At 33.9% G+C, this 22,246-nt stretch overlaps 4 protein-coding genes across 4 annotated transcripts; 1 reads left to right on the top strand and 3 right to left on the bottom strand.

The window, feature by feature from the left end:
- Positions 1-1,116: 1,116 nt before the first annotated feature.
- On the bottom strand, positions 1,117-3,510 carry LOC141685894 (protein FAR1-RELATED SEQUENCE 5-like). The gene is made up of 3 exons (XM_074490970.1): positions 3,357-3,510; positions 2,296-3,284; positions 1,117-1,314 (listed from the first exon to the last, which is right to left on the bottom strand). Exons 1-3 carry the CDS (start codon positions 3,508-3,510, stop codon positions 1,117-1,119), a joined length of 1,341 nt encoding a protein of 446 aa, XP_074347071.1.
- A 150-nt stretch (positions 3,511-3,660) lies between these two features.
- LOC141685893 (protein FAR1-RELATED SEQUENCE 5-like) lies at positions 3,661-4,454 on the bottom strand. The gene is made up of 2 exons (XM_074490968.1): positions 4,351-4,454; positions 3,661-4,264 (listed from the first exon to the last, which is right to left on the bottom strand). The coding sequence occupies exons 1-2, from the start codon at positions 4,452-4,454 to the stop codon at positions 3,661-3,663; spliced, it is 708 nt and encodes a 235-aa protein (XP_074347069.1).
- Positions 4,455-10,486: 6,032 nt separating this feature from the next.
- Positions 10,487-11,051, top strand: LOC141685892 (uncharacterized). Its single transcript, XM_074490967.1, has 2 exons — positions 10,487-10,558; positions 10,719-11,051. The coding sequence occupies exons 1-2, from the start codon at positions 10,487-10,489 to the stop codon at positions 11,049-11,051; spliced, it is 405 nt and encodes a 134-aa protein (XP_074347068.1).
- Positions 11,052-15,743: 4,692 nt separating this feature from the next.
- On the bottom strand, positions 15,744-21,073 carry LOC141687469 (mediator of RNA polymerase II transcription subunit 11). The gene is made up of 3 exons (XM_074492762.1): positions 20,916-21,073; positions 20,692-20,808; positions 15,744-16,145 (listed from the first exon to the last, which is right to left on the bottom strand). Exons 1-3 carry the CDS (start codon positions 20,967-20,969, stop codon positions 15,963-15,965), a joined length of 354 nt encoding a protein of 117 aa, XP_074348863.1. The 5' UTR covers positions 20,970-21,073; the 3' UTR covers positions 15,744-15,962.
- Positions 21,074-22,246: the final 1,173 nt, after the last annotated feature.

The raw sequence follows: 22,246 nt of genomic DNA, 5'->3' as shown, positions 1-22,246 counted from the left end.
TGTCTTTTAGCCCTAAATTTGATTTATTATTTGCATATTTAGGATAAAATGCTTAATAAAGACTTATAAAAAAGAATTCATGTGTTTCAGCCCTTAATTTGATTTATTATTTGCATATTTAGGATAAAATGCATAATAAAGACTTATAGAAAAGAATTCATGTGTTTAAGCTCTTAATTTGATTTATTATTTGCATATTTAGGATAAAATGCATAATAAATACTTATAAAAAAGAATTCATGTCTTTTAGCCCTTAATTTGATTTATTATTTGCATATTTAGGATAAAATGCATAATAAAGATTATAGAAAAGAATTCATGTCTTTTAGCCCTTAATTTGATTTATTATTTGCATATTTAGGATAAAATGCATAATAAAGACTTATAGAAAAGAATTCATGTCTTTTAGCCCTTAATTTGATTTATTATTTGCATATTTAGGATAAAATGCTTAATAAAGACTTATAAAAAAAGTCATGCTTAATTATTTCATATTTGTTACTAATTATTTGAAATTGTAGGAGAAAGTCCTCTCGTGCTGGCTAAATTACTTGGACCCCCAGAGATTTACGAAGAAATTCATGAAGATGGCTATAGTTACGGCTCGCTCGAAGCAAGATACTAGAGTTGACTGCGGCGTCTATGTATGCAAGTATGTGGATGCCATTCTTAATGGGATTAGATTGGAGCACGCTGTCTGGCATCCATATGATGATGTAGAGACATTTCGTTATCGAATTACTTGGGAATTGCGTAGGGGGCATGCTCGTCATCTTTCAGCATGAGGATTGACCCAAAGAAATTTGGGTTTATGATTTATTTCTTGAATTTGTATTAGAAGATTTATTGGACTTGTATTTGTATACTTATGTTGGTTCTTGTGGTAGTTTTTCGATTGTTCATGTTGGTATGAACTTATTTAGAATGGTTAAATTGTTCGTATGGATTTGGTTTGCATTTTTGATTTGGATTTGGTTTCGATTTTTGATTTGGTTAGCTTTTGAATGTTAGAATAAATGGTTAGAATGTTTATTATTTTCGATGAGGATTGGAGTTTGATTTGTTGGATTGGTTAATTTGGATTGGTGTTTGATTTGTTGGAATGGTTATGTCTTTTTATTGTTGAGTTTGTAGCGTAGAAACAGGGACAGGAAAACTAGGAATTGCAGGAAACTGCAGGCTACAGAAACAGCAAAACCTGCAGTTTACAGGTTTCAGTACCCTTCCGCAATAAATTATTACGGAAGCAAGTCGCACCCGCAATGAATCATTGCGGAAGCTTGAAACTTCTGCAAAAATCACACTTTGGTCACCCTATTTCATTTTTTTATAATTTGGTCACTGCATATGAATAAATTCGAATTAAATAATAAAAACTCTTACAATTATTACAAAAAATGCCTGGAACACTGAAAATTTTAAAAAATAATTTCTGTATTATTTTTACCATTTCTCATTTTTTTCCATTTTATTTTGATTTTTTCCTTGAATAATATGTAATAATTAGAATTAAAAATAAAGAAAAAATAAAAAAAAAGGACTTTTCCTAAAAATTAATTAAAAATTAGAGGAGAGACTGAAATTATGAAAAAATAGTGTCACTAATTTTTTTCACCATTTCTGACTTTTTTCATTTTTTTTGATTTTTTTCCTTTAATTGTATTAATTCAAATTAAAAATAAAGAAAAAATAAAAAAATGGACTTTTATTAAAAATTAATCAAAAATTAGAGGAGACACTGAAATTATTAAAAAATAGTGTCACTAATTTTTTTCACCATTTCTGACTTTTTCCCATTTAATATTGAATTCTTAAAAAATTTAAAATTGAGTTAATTCCTCAAAAATTCGAAGCTAAGCAAAAACAGGGGAAAACAGGGGAAACAGGGGACCTTCCGCAATGAATCATTGCGGAAGCAAAACCATTCCGCAATGATTCATTGCGGAAGTGGGCTCTGCTCCCCTGTATTTTTCAGCTTCGATTTTTTTAAAATTTGTACTTATAAAAAAAGTAAATAATAGCTCAAATACATACCAAATAATATTTAAAAGCCAAATTCAAATATTACATTCCAAATTCAAATATTACATTCCAAATTTAAATTTCTACATTCAAATAAATTACGAATTAAATCATTTAAAATTTCTATTTGGGTTTTTTAGACAACACCTCCTATCATGTCCGGCCACACCACAAAAGCCGCAATAACGGATTTTTTCAGTTGACGTCTCAATACCACTTTTAGACCTTCCTGAATTTTTCTTTATTGTTGACGTCTCAATGCCACTTTTATACCTTGCCGAATCCTTCTTTCTTCCCTTTGTTTGTGACATTGGAGGATTGAATATTGGATCTGTTCATCGTAGCTTGGAACTCCTCCTCCATTCTTGAATTATTTTCTTCTTCACGAAACTTTTCAATCACGTAATATTTTCCTTTCTCAATCAAATCCATCACGTAATTGTATCGTGGTTTTGAACAACTTCCAGGAGCACCCAAACCTTGAAAAGATTTACACAAAGCACTATACCTTGCCGTTGTTGAATCACCAACATCAACAAGAACAGGAGGATTATAAGGCGAAAAACCATCAATTTTATTTGCGCTCGCCATCCATCTTGATTTGATAAAAATTGTTGGTATCATAGTTTTTTGTTTCTTGTCAAGATAGCGTAGGATATGTTTGCAAAGCATCCCGGAATGTTCAAATTTTTTACATTCACAATCAATATTTCCTTCCAAAGAAACCATTACCCGATACCTTCTTCTAAGATTCTCCAGCACATTATACTTCTCAACTAAATACAACTTCCACATGTAATTGGAACCATCTTTGCAACTATTTACCACATAAGATGTGCTTTTTCTAAGCTCATTTTGAAATTGCCTAAACATTTCTTTTGTGTAAATAGAAGAAGCATGATTTTCCAAGGCGAAATTAAATATCAATCTCCTTTCCTTATACTCGGTCTCGTAGTCGGCTTTAACCTCATTAAGAATTTGTGTTTCCGAAGCCTTTTGTGAATTCTCAATGAATTCTTTCAACCCGGTTGAAGCTTTCACATACTCATCAAAAAATGAATTCATGGACTCGCTTGTTGAGGTGGTGGTCATACCGGCGGAGAAATGTTGTTTTTTGTAAGCACGAATCCATTTATCTTTTATGGCATACATATCGTTTAGCCAAAAATGATCCTCGAGCCCATACTTATCAACCAAAACCTCCCACTTACCAACAAATTTTGTGGGTGACAACAACTTGTACAAACAATCATTAAAATCCCCTTTAAATTCCGGATATTGTGTGTACAAAGCCGATAATTTTTCGGGAAATTTATTACTTATGTGCCACTAACATAATATGTGCTTGGTATCCGGCAAAATCTCGGCAATAGCATTTCCCAATGCTATATCTTGATCTGTAATAATAGTGAGGGTAGGTTTGTTTCCGACGGCTTCCAACCATGTCTTCAAAACCCATTTATATGAAATCTCCGTCTCATCCCGCATGAGTGCAAACCCGAACAAGATATTTTGGTAATGGTGATTGACCCCGGTTATTGGTATAAACGGCATACAATACCTATTGGTCCTATATGTGGAGTCAAATGAAACAACATCTCCAAAATTCGTGTATGCGTTCAATGATCGATGATCAACCTAAACCAAACCTCTAACTCTATTTTCTTCATCCAAATCAACTCGATAGAAAAAGTTTCCAAAACTTTTTTCTTTCAATTGTCGTAGCAATGCCATCCCACTCCCCGCATCACCGAAATCGAACACCCGTCGTAGAATATCACAAATTACGTTACGAACATCTTGATTAGAAAATCCAAGTTTTTCCACACCACCCCATGTTTCACCAAGAAATCTCATCGCTTTAGCGGTTTTAATGCCTGATTTATCAAATAACTCAAGCAATGCTCGGGTAACCGGATCTGTATTTTTGGACCTTTGCATGAATTGTACTTTATCCGAGGTTACCATATCATGATCATGCTCTAATTTAACCAAAGTTACTTCCCATTTATCATTTTTAACTCTATAAGTGACACACATTCGAACACTACAATTTGTTCTCGGAATTACATCTCTAATCCTTCTTTTTTCCTTTCTTTCATCATCAACATCCAATTTCGTACTAGAACCTAGTCTTCCACCCTTACGACAAATATACAAACGAGAGGAGATTCCATTACCCCGTGAATGTCTATGAGTACTCCTAATAATAATCTCAAATCCAACACTTCTACCATAATCTCTATAAAAAATTTCGGTTTCATCCAAAGTGTTAAAAAAACATACCAACGCAAGGCACAACACTATTCATATTTGATTTTGAAAAACCGAAACTTTTTGTCAAAACTCATATCATCATCTCCATCATCGTCATCAACATCATCATCACTTATATTCATTTTCTCTTCTCTACAAAAATCATCATCATTCATTTTTCCTTTTCCCTTACAATCTCCCTCTTTTTTTTATGATATTTCTCTTTTTCCATATACTCAATATCATCATCCTCCATATTCTTTTTTTCCATATACTCAATATCATCATCATCCATATCCAATTTTTTCTTACATTTATAATTATCAACATCTATCAATTCATTAACATCATCTATAATAAGCTTACGATATACCGGATTTTTCCCAACGGGTGTAAAATAATCAAAATCGTCATGCTCACTAGATGAACTTGAATAATTAAATAAATGAGATGCCATTAAAAATAGTAAAGAAAAACTTACCTCTTTTTGGCTCCAAATTGAAAAATGATAGAGAAAAATGGTGAAATTGGGTTTACAAAGCAAAAAAACAAAGCTGGTAAGGCAAATTTAATGCACACTTCCGCAATAAATTATTGTGGAAGGTGTATTTAATGCTTCAGCCAACCCATGCACTAAAACGCGCAGAAATTGTCAAAACATTAAATCCTTCCGCAATGATTCATTGCGGAAGCTAAAGCTTACGCTATGGTTCATTGCGGAAGCAATTTTGATAATTGTTTATTTTTTGATTTTTTTTGTGAAGAAAATAATTAGTAAAAAAAATTAAAATTCATAATAACATTCATATTACTTGTCAATATTACATAAATTTTTTATATCAATAAATTAATTTTTTTTGTAATTATTATTATATATTTTGCCTTTTTGATGAAAAAAATACATTAAATATTTAAAAAAATGTCTAAACATATAATACTTAATTTTAATTTGTTTTTTATAATATATAGGTATGTGAATAAATAAATAAATAATATTTTGTTGAGAAAATATATTAAGCACTTGATAAGTATAAATGGAGTACAATGTCTATAAGTAAGTTATATCATTTCATTTGAAATTTCTAATATTGAATATTTAATGTTATCTTCAACACTTAAATCTTCATTATTAAATTTGATGATAAATAAATTTGAATTTATAGTCTTATGTTTGATTTTTATTTTTTTTAAAAATAAAGTACTTAATAAAATTTAATAAAGAGATTTATATTGAATTAAACATTGAATAAAATTTAAAATAAAAAAAAGAACCACTTCCCTTGCTTACACCATCATATTAGTTCGAGGGACGTATTAAAATATAAATATTATTTTTATTTTAAATTATAAATATATTTAAATCAGAAACACATTTAAAGCACATATTATTTAAACAAATAATTAAAAAAAAAATGCTTCCGCATTGTATCAATGCGGCTTCCGCAATGCATCATAGCGGATGTCCTCCGCATTGTTTCATTGCGGAAGCTTCCGCAATGTATCATAGCGGAAGTCTTCCGCATTGTTTCATTGCGGAAACCTTTTTTTGTTGGCTCCCACCACGTGAAGCCAACCGTGGCTGTGGAACTTTAGCCATATATATATATATATATATATATATTTGTTCTTTTTCTTTTCCTCTGACTTGTGCGTATTGTTTTGCAAGGTAAAAAAAACCTCTGGAGGTCATGTTTTGAGCTCTAATATTAAATTTTAAAAAAAATATTTGATTTAATTTTTTTTTGTTGGACAGTGATGTAAACCTATTTTTAGTGCATATTTTTTATTTTAATCAAAAAGTTGTATATATATGACTTTTGTAGCTTCAAAAAGGGTGTCATGCGAGTCGAGTGTACATTTTTAACGTGGGGGCATGTTTTTGAATGCTCATATTTAATTCCCAAGAAATTATCTTGGTTTAATTGTTTGCTTGTTGAGTAGTGATGTAAACCTGTTTGTAGTATGTATTTTTTATTTTAATTTTAAAAAAAATATATGGTTTTAGTTGCTTGGAAATGTGTATCTTGGGGGAATATATTTTTTCTTGACGATGCCTCATAATCAAGAATTTTAGAAGTATATTGGTACATAATTTATAAAAATGTTCTTTGCTTGATGTAGACGTACATTTAGTGTGTTGTGAGCATTAAAAATAAAAGTATTTTCAAAAAAATAGAAAACATAGTAATTTGTACCGTTTGAAAATGGCACTGCAAGTGTGTAAAATAGTTCATCCAGAAATTGAAAATGGAACTATGAAATGGGAAGGACATTCATGAAACTGTTGAAAGTAATACTGCAAGTGTGTGAAATAGTTCATCCACATGCAAGCAATTTCAATAATATTGAGATAAACACTGAAAAGGATGTTGTGGAAGGACACATGAAAAACAACAATGACAAGTCAGATCATATAAATGAAATATAGAGAAAAATATAACTATTTGATAAAAGTTTTCACTTTTTGCAGATGAAATGAAATAAAGGCATTGAATTTACTTATATCAATGTCAAGTCATTTCGTGTCTTTATGGTATACAGATGAAAGCCCGGTATTAGGCCAAAAGTCACGTGTAAACTTATCCCATTAATATCTTCAATCTCCTATTACAACCACATGTTTGGCTTATAAATATATCCTTCTATGTAACCCAAAACCCCAACAATCTCTCATATTGAAGTAAAATCTTGGAAATGGATAAGGGGAAATAAATTGCAACCTCTACAACACTGTTCTCAGGTACGCGTCCAAAGAAGCAAAATAAAGTTTCTAAGAAGAAATTGATTGAAGAAGAAAAGGCTAAGAAGCGAGCCGCATACGACCAAGAGGATTTCATAAGAAGAATGCGAAGGATGAAGGCTAGAGAAGAGAGAAAGGGTAAATACTGGGTCCCAAATCATGATGAGTTCTATGGATTTGGACCGGTGAACTTTCAATTGATAGATGCCTTCACAGAAGAATCGGATAAACTTGAGAAGTCTTATAAATAATGTTTCATTACTAAAGTGGAATTTGTTCGTGGGAAGGAAGGACTCCATGATAAGTACCATCGAATGTAGGAGGAGATGATTGAAAGAGAATATGATGAAATAGCACCGCATGTTGCAGCTACGGAAGAGGCTCAAGAATTAAGGGAAATCGAGGATGCCAAGAAATGCGAGGAAGAGGAGGTTGCGGATGGAGAGTATGATGAGTATTATGTTAACCTTGCGGACCCATGAAAAAGTGTAGCGTTGATGGTGGTCATGTTATCATTTTATTTTCATTTCTTTTTTCTGTTTTCATTGATGTATTATTTTAGTTTTCTATGCTTTCCATGTAACGTTATTTGCAGTATGTGAAAGTTTTAATATCTTTAAACTTGAATTTTATTTACCAAGCACTTTGGAAAGTAATACCGTAAACGGAAGTGACTAGATCATGGCATAATAAAAACAACAAGTCTGAAAGTGACCAGAACTAATAAAAATAAGTCTGAACTGAATACGTAATGAAAATATGGCATAATAAAAACAACAAGTCTGGAAACATGAGAAATATTACTGATCAGCCACAGAACCTCCCGCCGGTGTGGCATAGCATTCCCTTTCCTTTCACTGCTCTACGGAGTTGTTGCTTCAGCTCTACAGGAGGATCAGGTTCCTTATCGTTGTCATCCTGCTCATCACTCTCATCCTCCATATCCGCCTCCTGCATGACCGGGGCTGTATGCATCTGACGCCCTGCTCAAATCTCTGTGAGGAGGTATCATGTACTAACCAAGGATCGAACCCCCTGGCCGGGGTCTGGAAAGAAAAGTCTGAACCACATGTCTCGGGTGGGAAATCGTATGTAGGATGTGAAAAAGCCTGAACCACATAACCGTAATCGCTCTAAGTAGAATGACCCTAACTAGATCCAGCAGCCTAAGCACTAGGAATAGCATAAGGGGCCTAAGTAGTGTGGCCCATAGTAGATGTACCGACATAAGGGCTCTGGGCCTGAGTAGTGTGGCCAAAAGTTGATGTACCAACATCATGGCTCTAAGAGCTCTGCCCCCAGGAAGACCCACCAGCATTACAGCCACGCGTAGGTGCCCCTGCGACCCCTGGAATCCTTGTTGGTCCCTCCAAATCCTGGGGTTGATCATAAAATGTCTAGTGACTCTATCGTACCACTGAGGATACTCAACTGCGCACATAGGTATGCGAGTACGTCTGTAAGATGGTGGCCCAAGCACGGCATGCACGATAGTGTGATGTGACTCCCACAGCTCACGCACCCTACTGAACTGAAAAGGCCATCCTCTCTGACCCCTATGGAAAAAATCATGGTCTGTAAGCGGAGATTCAGTAGGGACCTGCTGTAAGTATCCAAACTGTCTCGTGACCCTATCAGTGTAGCACCACTCCACTCATATCAAGTAAATGAGGGGACAAGGTGCACTCATACATGGTATCTAGGCCAGTGAAAGCTCAAGCTCAGGGATGCCTCCTGCCTCAACCGCGCAATCATCGGAGGGCCTCCACCTGAAGGATCCTCAGACATGGTATCTAGGTCATAACGAATGTCACGTAAAAAATGTGTCTACACAGTCGTACCATCCAATGGGACCATCCACCTGAAGCAAAATATATTGTGTTAATGACATGGTTGCAATATTTCTGAATATTAAAGAAAGAGTCATAGTTAATTTAACATACCTAAGAGCACGGGGATGCTTCATCAAATAAGTGTCTCGCTGTCTAGGAGTTAAAGTAGTACAATGCTCATATATCTAAATCTGGACCACATATGCATTCGAAAAATAAATATTTCTTGTACGCATGAAGTATGAAGTATGGATAAAGCACCTAATAGTATGCATGAAGTATGTGTAATGCCCCCTACAGTACACATGGATAATACACCCTACAATATGAAGTATGTTGGGTGTATATGTACCTGTAATAATGTCATGAACCCGCATAGCTTGGTCTTATATCCAATGTTGGCTGAGCACAAGCGCCGGTAACGATAAGCAAGACATGCACTGCCCCAGCTATAAGTACTAATCTGAGCCACGTGGCGCACAAATGGGAGGAGGTTCAGAGGCATGCGGTAACCACTATAATTCGGCACAGTAGAAGCAATGAGCAGAAGCAAGTGTGCACGTGTGTGGTATAGTAGCTCAAGCTCATGATCAGGACCAGTAGCTGAGTGTAAACGTGAACAATCACCGAAATAACGAACCAAGAAGCTCATGTAATAATAATGCACCTGGATCCCCTGGAATAGGTAATACGGGACGTCCGACACTGTGCATCCCTAATATGTAGTAAACATCCTCAAGTGTCATAGTGGCCTCGCCAAAACGGAGATGGAAAGTATGAGTCTCCGGGTGCCATCGATCAAGAAAAGCCGATATGAGGCCAGCATCATGTCTCATACTCCCAATTACCAGAACACCCATAAAACCAGCTTCTCTTATGGCATCTAGGATAGTTGTGGTAGTGGATTAGCCTCAATACAATCCCAGTATGTATTAAAATTTGAGCGGAGCCGTAAAAGATCATCATTACCCTACAAGTAAATGTTATTTTATGCATTTAAAAAATGCATAAAGAACTTTGAAAAGTTAACCGGAAATTGGGAAATGAATGTGTACCGTGCCAACCCAGACAATCTGTGAACGATGTGTATTTTGTTGATTAAGTAATTTCCCGTCAATTGGACCCTGGTTGATCATTTGTCGTCCAGCCATTTAATCCTGCACAAGATGAAGCTGTAGCCAATTCATCTAGTGAGGAAAAATTTCACCTTCATGATGATGATGAAGAAGAATCTTTAGGCAGCGATGAAAGGGAAGGGAATTTAGAGAGGAATGAAGAAATTTCTAGCATATTTCCAGTAGTTGGGGAAGAGCATCATGTTCCAAGGGTTCCATGGTTTCGAACAGAGAAATATATATCCCAAATAATAGATAACCTTAATGATATGTATGCTGATGAAGACCTCGATCAGGGGAAACTGAGTGAAGGAATGTGTTACCGTGATAAAGCCACCCTCTTGTTGGCAGTGAGGCGTGCATATATTTCCACTGATCGTACATATATAACGATAAAGAGTAACAAAGCAAAGCTCGTTGTACAGTGTCGGGAGGAGGATTGTAACTGGAGGATGACAGCTACTTTCATGCATGATTCTGGGTACTAGAGGATAAATGTGAATAGAGAGGAACACAAATTCATGGTTGATCAGCCATTGCAAGATCACAAGAAGTTATCTGCAAGAATGATTTCGCGGATTGTGAAACCACTTGTAAGCAATTTGACATACATAACTATTCAACTTCGCTACATATTTGGTACGGAAATATTTTGACATTTAATGTAATATGTGAAATAGGTAATAGATACACCATAAATACCCATTAAAACCATTATTCTGCTTATCAACAACGAGCACAACCATATAGTAGGGAGGTAAGAAAATAGCCATTGGGGAAGTCTATGGCAGTTGGGCTACAACATACCAAGCTCTGCCCATGTTTTTTACATCCATCATGATGACAAATCCTGGAACCATTGCTGAGATCGATGTCGTGCCTCATGCAGAGGAACGGGGCACGTACATATGCAAGGGAATCTTTTGGTGTTTGAAGGCAATGATGGACGGGTGGCAACATGCGCATCCTGTGATTTCAATAGACGGGACTTTCTTGAAGGGAAAATATAGGGGCAGGCTGCTTATTGCTTTGGTCGTAGATTTGAACAACCACACTTTTCCTCTTTGCTATGGCTTGGTTGATTAGGAGACGTACGAGAACTGGTCTTGCTTTTTGCAACGTATTCGAAGACATGTTTGTCGCTAAAAGGCCGGCGTGTGCATCATCTCCGATCGTGCAGCCAGTATTATCTCTGCAATACGAGACCCTCAAAACGGATTTGTTGAGCCATTAGGAATCCATAGGTTCTGTCTACTCCATGTCAGAAGCAAATATTGCCATCATCACCCTGATGGTGAACTAAAAAAATTGATGTGGAAAGATGGAACAACCACGTAAGTCTCGAAACATGACGCATACATGGCAAGGATTGGTGAAATTCCCCCCCCCGGACTATCTTACCAGAATACCCGTGGAGAAGTGGACATTTTCCCACGACACTGGTGTTCGCTATGGTCAAACATCCACAAACATGCTTGAGGGTTTCAACGGCAACATAAGAAGGGCTTGTTTCCTTCCGGTAACAGCGATGATGGAGTACCTCTTTTATAAGGTGGTCACAATTATTGAAACACATCGAAATATAGTGGATGACGGTCTGCAACAGGGTCAACAGTTATGTGCGCGTTCAACCGCTATGTTATCAAAAATTCAAAGGCAACAAGACATACGGTTATTACTTTTCATCGTGTACATGGGATCTTGAAAATAGTTACACATCAGTACACGACTACTAAGGGAAGGGTAAAGGGAGGTAAAACCCAAGTTGTCAACCTGGATGACCGTACGTGCACGTGTGGAAAATGGGCGTCCCATCATATGATGTGCTCTCACACAATGGTTGGTTGTATAAGAGATGGATTGAGTTGGGATCATTTCATTTAAAACTGCCATAATAACCAGACAATGGAGAACTTGTACCGTCCAATGATTTATCCGTTGCAACCAACTGAATACTGGAACTACGAATTACCCCTACCTTGACAAGGCTATGGAAAGTTAGTGTCGGATGAGTCATTGAAAAAACTTAAGAAAAAACATGGAGATAAGAGCTAATCGGTGCGGATCCGAATGGAGATTGATGGTCCGCGGTCAGGAAAGAAATGTAGTGTATGCAACCAAGAAGGTCACACCAAGCGTAGCAAGAAATGCCCAAGGCGCCCACACTTAACAACGTGAACTTGTAGTTGCTCATTTCTTAGCATTATTGCATTTTCTTGTCTTACTTTTCACCAATTATCTTTCACATTACATGTTGTAGTACAATTGTCATTTGTATTATCTAAGTATTCTATCATGCTATTTTGAACATTACATGCAAAAGTTTATTTATTGTGCTGTACATTCAAGCTTACAAATGTGGAACTACTATCAGTTGTATCACATTCTAAACAAACATTTCAATTAGGCCTTCACATTGTTACTCAAATTATACAACAAACATCACAGGATTACTTAAAAATAAGAAAGGTTAACAACATATTGATCCTCATCACATCCTGCACTCTCCACAACATCTCCCTCTTTTTCATTTTCATCTTCTCCAACTTCACACCAGGCCTCATGACCTTCAACATACCATGCAATTTCACTATTTTCTCTTTTAATCAAGTTAATTTCCATTTTGTCGTATTTTTTATACACTTCATCGATCTGACGTATGCGTTCATCCTCCATGCAGGACCTATCATTGTAAACCTTTAGAATCTTTTCTTTATCAGCTTTTATCATGCCCAAAATTTCTTGATTCACCTTCTTTTTCATCTTTATGGCGCTCTCAGCTTCTTTTATTTTCTTTCCGCAACCGATACATTCCGCGATACTGAGCTGACGCCAAATGGACTTAGATGTGCTAGAAGATGCTCTTTTTTTACCCTTATCCATTTTATGATTTTTAATTGCAAGTAATAAGACATTTATATGAAAACATAACAATTACGTGACAATGAATTCGTACAATACTTCATAAGAAATTTATCATACACTCACACACTATCTGCGTAATCAGATCATTTTGAAATTTATCATAATAATTTCAAAATCTCAAAATAATAAAGTATAATATCATAATAAAAATTTGTATATATTCTATCAAAATAATAGAGTACAATATTATTTTGAATATCAAAATAATATCACCAAGACTGTAACTCATTTTCAAAAAAAACTAAAAAACATAGCAATTTGTACCGTCTAAAATTGGTCCTACAATTGTGTGAAATAGTACATCCATAAATTAAAACGAAATAATGAAATGGGAAGGAAATTATGACAGGTTACATAAAAGTTCTGTAAATAACAGTTTGAATACAAAAAAAATAAATGAGTAGTCTTCTCAAATGCAGCAAAAGTTGGAAAAACTGTGTAATTTGACAAGTCAGTTAATTTATTAATAGCAGTATGAAAATAATTTATAGACCCTTATCAGCAAATGAGTTAGGTATCCCGTGAGTACACAGTAGAAACCACATGCAAGCATTTTCAATAATTTGAGATAAACACTGAAAAAGTTCAAGTGGAAGGACACATAAAAAACAGTAATGACAAGTCAAATCATATAAACGAAATACAGAGGAAAAGATAAGTCTTTGATAAAAAAATTCACTGTTTTCAGATTAAATGAAATAAAGTCATTGCATGTACTTGTATCGATGTCACTTTACAGCAGACAATGAATCTATAATTTTGAAAATAATGCAGGTGAGAGCAACAATGACAAGTCACAATTAAGTTTTAAAATATGAACTGTAATTGTATAGTATGTTTAGCACGTGAATTGTCATTCAATGTAGTTTCACAGTTGTGATAACATAAAAAATAATTTACTCTTTACCAAACACTTATAAATAGAGAGTTACAGCCTCATGAAGTCACACTCGTCAAAAGTAATTATGTCTTCACTCCCAAATTTGGATAATTGTTTTTGTGAAATAACAGCTATTGTAGCGCATTACTGGAAGGGTATTGACGCAACCAGGCGTTTTATCAAATATCCCGACGATGTTTGCATTTATGAATATTGGATCGAAGAGCCGCTTGAACCCCGTGCAGCAGTTCTCATTGAAAATCTTAGGGAAGAAATTACCATAGAGAATGTAGCCTACTGTGCAGCAATTCGTGAGTTGCAGCGTGAAAATGAGGAGGCAACAAGGGAATTGCAGAGAATGAAGGCGTTCATCGAGTCCATAGCTGGAACATTAATGAAGATGATGATGACTCCGATTATACAGATGAATAATTTGGTTCATATATTGCTGGTTTTTAATATTTGTATTGTTGAATCGTACTCATTGCTATTTATGTATCGTGTTGTCGTAGTCTCTGGACAATGTAAGGTGTTCTATTTGACTGTTATTATGTAACACAATAACTGTTATTATTGTGTATCGAAGTAGGCACATTTTTTCACCTGTGTGTTATTATGTAACTGATGTAATGTGATGAAATTTGTGTTTCAAGTTAAGTATCCATTATCAGCAATTGAGTTAGGTATCCCGTGAGTACACAGTAGAAACCACATGCTAAAATTCTTGATTATGAGGCCTCGACAAGAAAAAATATATTCCCCCATGATACACTTTTCCAAGCAACTAAAACCGTACAAAAAAAATAAAATTAAAATAAAAAATACATAGTACAAATAGGTTTAAATCACTACTCAACAAAAAAAGAATTAAACGAGTATAATTTTTTGGGAATTAAATATGAGCATTCAAAAATATGCCATCACGTTAAAAATGCACACTCGTCTAGTATGACACCCTTTTTGAAGTTATAAAAGTCATATATATACAAATTTTGATTAAAATAAAAAATATGCACTAAAAATAGGTTTACATCACTAACCAACAAAAAAAAATTAAACCAAAATATTTTTTTTAAAAAAAATTAAATCAAAATAATTTTCTAAAATTTAATATTGGAGCTCAAAACATGACCTCTAGAAAAAATTTTTTACCTTGCAAAATAATACATACAAGTCACAAACGGGGAGAAAAAGGAAAAGAACAAAAAAATATATATATACCCCACGTCACTATTTATGGGTCTATGTGGAGAAACCCAAAAGTAGTGGCGTTTTGTGATATTTTTGGAAGATTTTGAATAAATATATCATAAAATTGAATTATTCATTCAAATATGCCAAAAATATCATGGAGCCAGTGAAGTGGTTCTTGATATATTGATTAGCATGACCACAATCATCTAAACCATGGAGCCACAAAACGAAGTTCCCAGCCATTGTATTGTTTTCAACTTTTGAAATATTTTAAGATATGAATTACAATTTTTTAAATACTTTTCATTTTTATGATAAAAGATTATAGATAATAATAATTTTAAATCTACCTTATTTAAATTTATATTCTCTGTTCTCTTGTTATTCTAAAGTCTTTATATTATATTGTATTTTTTTTAATTTTGCATCTGTATATATCATTTCTTTTTTGAAAAAACTTTTACATCTTATTATGCAAGCCCATACATTTACATTTAATAAGAAATATTTTTGACAAATAGATACTTCAAAATGACAAGTAATTATTTTTCATTTATCAAAATTTAAATTTAGGATGAAATTTTGCATCTGTATATGTCAGTTCACAACAAAGACAATTAAGCTCACACTGGACCACTTTAAAGAAAAAAACAGTTTGTAATATTTCAAGTCAAATGCACTTTGCCTTTTGAAATAGTACTCTTCCAAATAATCCTGTTGACAATTAGCCAGTATGATAAAATCTTTCACAAGTCTAAAACATAAGAAAAATTGGAGGATGAAATAATTAGCTAGAGTGGCTTATTATAAAGATTGGATGAAAATGTCAATAACAAAGAAAATCATACAGTGAAAATGAAATGCATTGCGACTTTCCTACAGTTACAAACTTTAGCAGAATGCTTGAACAAATGGAATTCATCTAACTATTAGAATCAGCTTCACCAAAAATGATTTCAATTAACTGCTCGAATTAGCCATTTGTAGAGTGGGCAACTTCATACTGCATCAGCATCATGATATTCATCAACTGTTTGTTTCATATTGTCCAACTGTGCTGCGAGGTATTCTAGTTTTTTGGAGCATATCTCATTAGAAACTCTGGCTATGTAGTCACACTTTTCGAATGGACGATAATCACATGCACTCTTAATTTCTTCCCGAAGTGTCATTTGGATGTCCTGTTACAAAAAATATATACCATCATTTCATCTACAATTTTCAAGGTAAATATATTATATAATCCAGGTACTCAACCTTAGATAGACTATCTCCAACAGAAATATCCAAACCACCAGTAAACACAACTGGAAACAATCAAAATTAATATCATAAATGTACAAACAGGAAGCAAAAATCCAGTTCAGTAATTTTATAGCAACATGAAGTTACAACTAATGGAAGTAAAAACTTTTACATTCCTATTATTATATACTTAAGTACCCTGAGTAAACCGCACAAATAAAGCATTGCTTTCGAGAAAGATCTAGTAAAAAAGAGAAAATCCAAATTCATGAAAGGATTACAATTTTTATCATTTTCTTGAGCTGAGCTCGTAATTGCTTTTTAAGATTGCTACAAAGTAAAGACTGTCCACCGCATTTAAATCTCATCGGATTAAAGAATATTGTACTTCATTGACAGTCATCATTATCGCCACTATCTAAAACAAGTCTATAAATATCTTTATAAGTACTTCCTTTAGCTAAATAGTAAACATGTTCATGTGATAGCTGTAAGCTACCGAAAATTTTGGTTAAATACTTGTGGTTTACCTAATTCAGTTCAACTGGGTAGATAGGCTGATAAGATTATTATAGAGTATAGTTAGCCGGGGTTCGAGTCCTCTTGTCCTATCAATTGTTTCTTTACTTTTTCCTACTTCTGCTTCACACCTGCCATGCATTGTTTTACTTTCCAAGACAACTTGTTATGCCCCTCAATGTATTTCCTGCAACTGGCAAACTGATTCGTACCAAAGAAATGTATCCTTTTAGCGTCTGATATTAGATAGATTTAAACTGATCAATGCCTAAGAAACATGAAGAGTGTAAATTATTCCTTTTACCAGGGATATAGACAAATGCATTTTACTTTATGTCTTAACCCCTTTGAATTATATTTGCCCTATCCCTTGCACTATTTCATTTTATACAAATTCAGCTTGAGCGTATGGTAGGACTCATGCACTTTTAAGAGACTTATGTGGATCCATAAATTATTGAAAAAAAATTACAGTGATATGAGGTGACCAACACCCATGACGCTGTTCGTGGGTCCAGAACCTCGACATTTTTTATCAAATGAATGAGTTCAAGCAACACAAGTCTATTAAACTTACAATAATGGTATATTACAGCTAAAGCATTTGCCTAAATTTTCTTATTCTTTAATCCAATAGCTCATTATCCAAGTCTTCATAGTTCTCATTCATCAATAAATAGCTCATATGTCCGGTCTATTCTATCACCAGTGAAGCTCCCTCACACTAGACCATATGTGTATTGACGTGCCTTCATTATCATTCATAGGTTGAATAATGGAAATAGGTAGAGGTGCACAAAAATACTGAAATCCTCTTTTGAACCAGTCTCTGGAAAGACCAATCACCAATCTTTCTAACTTTCTCTTCCACTCAAACTCCTTGTCTCCCACCACATTTACTAAATCTTGCTGGCAATCATTGCAATCGGTTTTTGTTGAATACCCAAAAAATTCAATATCCAATTCACGTGTGGCTTTTAAACTCAATTTTCATTGCAGAGAAAGTCTTGTGCAAAATGTTTTCTAGCTACTAGGGAACCTCAACCATCTGATACTGATGAGGTTCTTCCGACTCATGCATTGGTTGGAAAGTTAATTATGCATCGGACTGTGTAGGGTATAGGTGGATGCATGTAGCAGCTTCTGGAAATTCATATGGTCCGTGGAAAAATGAGAGATCCGGTCTCCTTTTCCCTATAAGGTAGAAATGGTTTATTGATAGAATCCGGGCATTCACATAAGCCTCTATAAATCCATAGAGGGTGTCTAAATCCTTATTCTTCAGATCGGTATTCCAGACCGGTTTACCAGCAGGCATTGATTCTTTTTGCATCACATAGGGATAGAGAGAGTTCACATCAGATGCTGATTGCTCTCTTGCTTGCTCTTACTTTTCATAGGTCTGAATCCAACAAGAAACATTGAAAGGCTATGATTTCTGATTTTTCAGTAATTTGGTTTTTTGGATTCTGGTAATGGCTTTTGTTGGGTTTTTGTGGATGAGACATAAGTTGGATACGTGTAGAGACGGAAGAAAAAATTTATTTCTAATCCTTCTGATTTGGACTCAATTGGAGGAGAATTAATTAAGTTTTCCTATGGTGAAGTTCAGAAAGCAGCCAATAATTTCTGATGTTGAACATATTTGGGAGGGAAAATATGGTAATTTGTTGAAAGAATTTTTGCCTGACGGGACTGAAGATGTGTAAGGGAGGTTCAAGAATTGTTCTGCTGCTAGGAATGCGACTTCTGCTCAAAATTTAAGGTTATTGCCGGCTTTCCTCATGTCAATCTAGTGGAGCTGAGAGGATACAGTGTGACAATAGCGAAATTATGTGGTCTTCAGAGGACAGTTCTGTGTGATTTAATGAAGAAATGATCTTGCGTGACCATTTCTTAAGCTGGCAGAGTAGTCAAGTTGGTCAATTCGACAAAAAATCAACTCAGAACAGCTAGAGGATTGGATTACTTGCATCATAGGGCACATCCTGCTATGATTCTCTTAGGATCTGTGTAGGCAGTGATAGTATTAGTATAGTATCATAAAGGGTACTTCATTTCTGGAGTAGTAACTCAGTTGAGCCTAAAAATATCTGTAGTAGTTATAAATTTGGATGTTATATTTTACCTACTATCAGATAATGGAATCTATTTCCACCAACGCTTTCTTGCCCTTGTTTCCCTCTATTGTTTGTCTCTATAACTGAATTTTCTTTTTTTTCAAGCTACTTCTCTGCTCTTTTCTACCTCTAAACACTGTTTATCTCTGTTAGAATCTTCATTTCTAGCTTATATCTCCTGTTATATCTCATAAAAACACCAAAAACACTTACATTTCTACATGTTCAGTTTATAGTTCCTGACAGATTTGGTATCAGAGCCCTAAAATTTGATCAGCTACTGCTTCTATTGTGATGCGCACATCAGGAAGAGTCGAGCGAACCAAGAATCTAAGTAATCGCAGTTGTATTCATTAAGAAATGATGATTTCAAATCAGGTGTGTCGTTCTGATCTAAACTCTGTACATCTACAGTTGCTGATTAGTAGAAGTGATCAATTACTTGCAGCATTATGATTGTTCAATTCGACAAAAATCAGAAAAATTCTGGATGCTCATAACTGAAATTCTGGATGCAGGTATTACCAGACCTAGCATATCTCCTTTTGCTTCTCCTATACTTCTAGTCAAAAAAAGGATGGTACATGGAGATTCTGCATTGATTATAGGAAACTTAACTCCTTGCCTATAAAATCTAGGTTTCCTATTACTTTAATTGGGTAATTGTTGGATAAATTGGGGAAGCCTATTTTTTTCAAGTTGGACCTAATGGCAGGTGACCATCAGGTGAGAATGGAAGAGAGTGATATTGAAAAGACTGCATCAGGTGAGTTCACTGTAATTTCTTTTGGTCTAACAAATGCTCCAGCCACTTTCCAGTGCCTGATGAATGAAATATTTGTCCTTCTCTCATAAAGTTTATACTTGTCCTTTTTGATAACATTCTAGTCTATTTTAAATCTGCAGTAGAGCACTTGGATCGCTTAAAAGAGACTTTTAAACTGATGCAACAGCCTCAACTGTAGGCCAAGATGTCTAACTCTATTTATAATAAATGATGTTGTAAAACTAAATTATAGAAATACTACTCTATTGTGGTCAGCTCCCCGCAAGAATCCAATACGCCCCTTAACACACCTGAATCTCAATGGTTATTGATCTAATTTCATCTTTCTAACTTACGGAAATCAATATTAATATAATACATAACAGCTGCCCTAAAATTGAACCTCATTACGTATGACATACAAACACCAACGACAAAGTACTAGTTGTTTGTGCACCATCGCATCATTCAAGTCGAAATTAAAAAAAAAAACAAGAAAACAATTGTTCATAATATAACTGTTAAGATACAATCGGGAGAAGATAGGAAGTAGCATAAGCATGAAACGAAGTCAACCTCTATTGGGGGTATTAAAGCATGTCTAACTTGAGTGTCTAGTTAGCAATAAATTTTTGCAGTCTATTAACAATATTTTTTGCCTAAGTAAAGGGTGTAAATCTGTAATCATAATCTGTAAATCATTCATTATTAATAAAATGGCTATCAGGTGTAAAATTTTGTTTTTATTCACTATAAATTGTCCAAAGGAAGTTACAGTTACATAAATAGTAATCCTCAGTAGCATAATTGAAAGACACGTAATAAGTGCTCAATTATTTTCTTCTTAATATAATTTCACCTAACTGGTTTCCAAACAATCAAAAGTCACTATCAATGTAAAACACGAAAACATCTACGACACTGAACTTAATTCCACATATTATATATCAACGATAAACTACCAAATTTTCAGCACCGCACCCGAAAAACGATAACAATAACTCTAACCAATTAGGAAAGGCACAACAAAAATAGAAAAAAAAATGAAGAAAAGAAAGGGAAGGCAGGGAAGTAGACCTTGATAAGTTTCATGAACTCGGCGCAATGGGAACTGACTAAATCCTTCCTGGATCCACTGGGATTGGCCAATTCATCCATTACTCCTCCTGCTAGCTCCAGTACCCGAACAATTCTCTGTTAAATTTTCATCAATTCCATCTCCACACAAAACAGATATATATGTATAAATATACACATACAGATATACAACATGGACATGGAGAGAGATAGAAAGACTTTACCTTTTCAACATTCTGGAGCCGTTGAAGAGAGGTGTTCGGCCCCGGCGAGTCCATCTTTCTTTAAAAAACCCAAGTGAATTAGGGGCCTGTTTGTTTTAATCAAAATTTTAAGGCAGTTGGTGTTGCAAACCACTAGATATGCACAAAAGGCTGATGGGTAAAAATCTAGGAATTTTTTCAAGATAATCCGGGCCAGGTTTTTCTGAAAATCAGGCCGGGCCCGATTTGGTCTTTCTCTCAAATATAGCAAGTTGAATAGAATATTATTTTTTTTAAAAAATCATGTTTTTAAAATTAATTTATAAGAATAATTAAAATACCGGGCTTTTTTGTAAAATACACAAGACTGCAATTTTTTTTGGCAAAAAAATAATTACATTTAAAAAAAAAACAAAAACCCTTTTTTATTTGCAAATAAACAATTTTTCAATTTTTTTGCAAAAATACGGTTTTTTACAATTTAATTTAACAAAATGCAATTTTCGACGAATTTTAGCAACTCCGTACAATTTCATGCAAAAAAAATCGATTCAATTAGTCCTACGTCTGCTTAATTTTAGTTGGTTGCTAATTTTTACAAGAAAAAAAATCAAAAACTTGTAAAATTGTAAAAAAAACTTATAAAAATTAATATTTTTAATAATATCTCTAGAATATTTCATTTTTGAATGCGTTTTCAAATTTTATAAAGAAATACAAACAACACGTGTATCTTGGTTTAGTCAGGACACGTGTTAATAGGCGTATTTACCAAAAAAAATGTGAACATACATGCTTCATATACATGACCTTTGTTAAATATTAAAAGAAATACGAATAGATACACAGATACATATTTTGGCAGGCATTTTGTCATTTGAACCCCAAAATTTGATAATATAATTTATATAGATTATAATTAGACCTTTTTTTTCAAAAAAATAGATTTTTTTTCGTAAGAAAAATTACGATAAAGTTAGTATTATTTTCCTTCAATAATATTTATTACATACTTATATATAATAAACGTGAGGAATTGTTTTTCCAAAATTTCGGTCATATACCATCAAAATAATGTCAATCGTTGATCCGCTAGAATTGAAAATAGGTAATTAAGATTGTATCTAATTAGAATAAGTATATTTTAATGCAATCATAAATAAAAAAAATAATTATATTGTTTAACTACTATTTGCACTATAATATTCTAAAACAATTCTAGATAAATATGAGTAGAGATTAAATAAATTATAAATATAAAAGTATTACATTATTTTACTACTATTCAAACAATAAAATATGATACAATACAATGACATAATAGCGGATATAATATGATTAGATATTCTGCT

This window comes from Apium graveolens, chromosome 9 (genome assembly GCF_009905375.1).
Source record: "Apium graveolens cultivar Ventura chromosome 9, ASM990537v1, whole genome shotgun sequence".
Taxonomy (NCBI): domain Eukaryota; kingdom Viridiplantae; phylum Streptophyta; class Magnoliopsida; order Apiales; family Apiaceae; genus Apium; species Apium graveolens.
The sequence above is the reverse complement of the archived record's forward strand: the minus strand, read 5'-3'. Positions and strand labels throughout refer to the sequence as shown.

Bases quoted from the DNA above. Each gene is read 5' to 3' on its own strand.
- LOC141685894 (XM_074490970.1), bottom strand. From the start codon at position 3,510: ATGCGGGATGAGACGGAGATTTCATATAAATGGGTTTTGAAGACATGG. The intron at 3,285-3,356 runs GTTAGTGGCACA...CGGAATTTAAAG, and splicing joins GGATACCAAGCACATATTAT to GGGATTTTAATGATTGTTTG. The intron at 1,315-2,295 runs GTATAAAAGTGG...AAAATGAAATAG, and splicing joins AGAAAGAAGGATTCGGCAAG to GGTGACCAAAGTGTGATTTT.
- LOC141685893 (XM_074490968.1), bottom strand. From the start codon at position 4,454: ATGAATGATGATGATTTTTGTAGAGAAGAGAAAATGAATATAAGTGAT. The intron at 4,265-4,350 runs GTTTTTCAAAAT...AATTTTTTATAG, and splicing joins AGTTTTGACAAAAAGTTTCG to AGATTATGGTAGAAGTGTTG.
- LOC141685892 (XM_074490967.1), top strand. From the start codon at position 10,487: ATGGTTGATCAGCCATTGCAAGATCACAAGAAGTTATCTGCAAGAATG. The intron at 10,559-10,718 runs GTAAGCAATTTG...ACCATATAGTAG, and splicing joins CGCGGATTGTGAAACCACTT to GGAGGTAAGAAAATAGCCAT.
- LOC141687469 (XM_074492762.1), bottom strand. From the start codon at position 20,969: ATGGACTCGCCGGGGCCGAACACCTCTCTTCAACGGCTCCAGAATGTT. The intron at 20,809-20,915 runs GTAAAGTCTTTC...AAAATTTAACAG, and splicing joins GGCTCCAGAATGTTGAAAAG to AGAATTGTTCGGGTACTGGA. The intron at 16,146-20,691 runs GTCTACTTCCCT...TTTTTGTAACAG, and splicing joins AGTTCATGAAACTTATCAAG to GACATCCAAATGACACTTCG.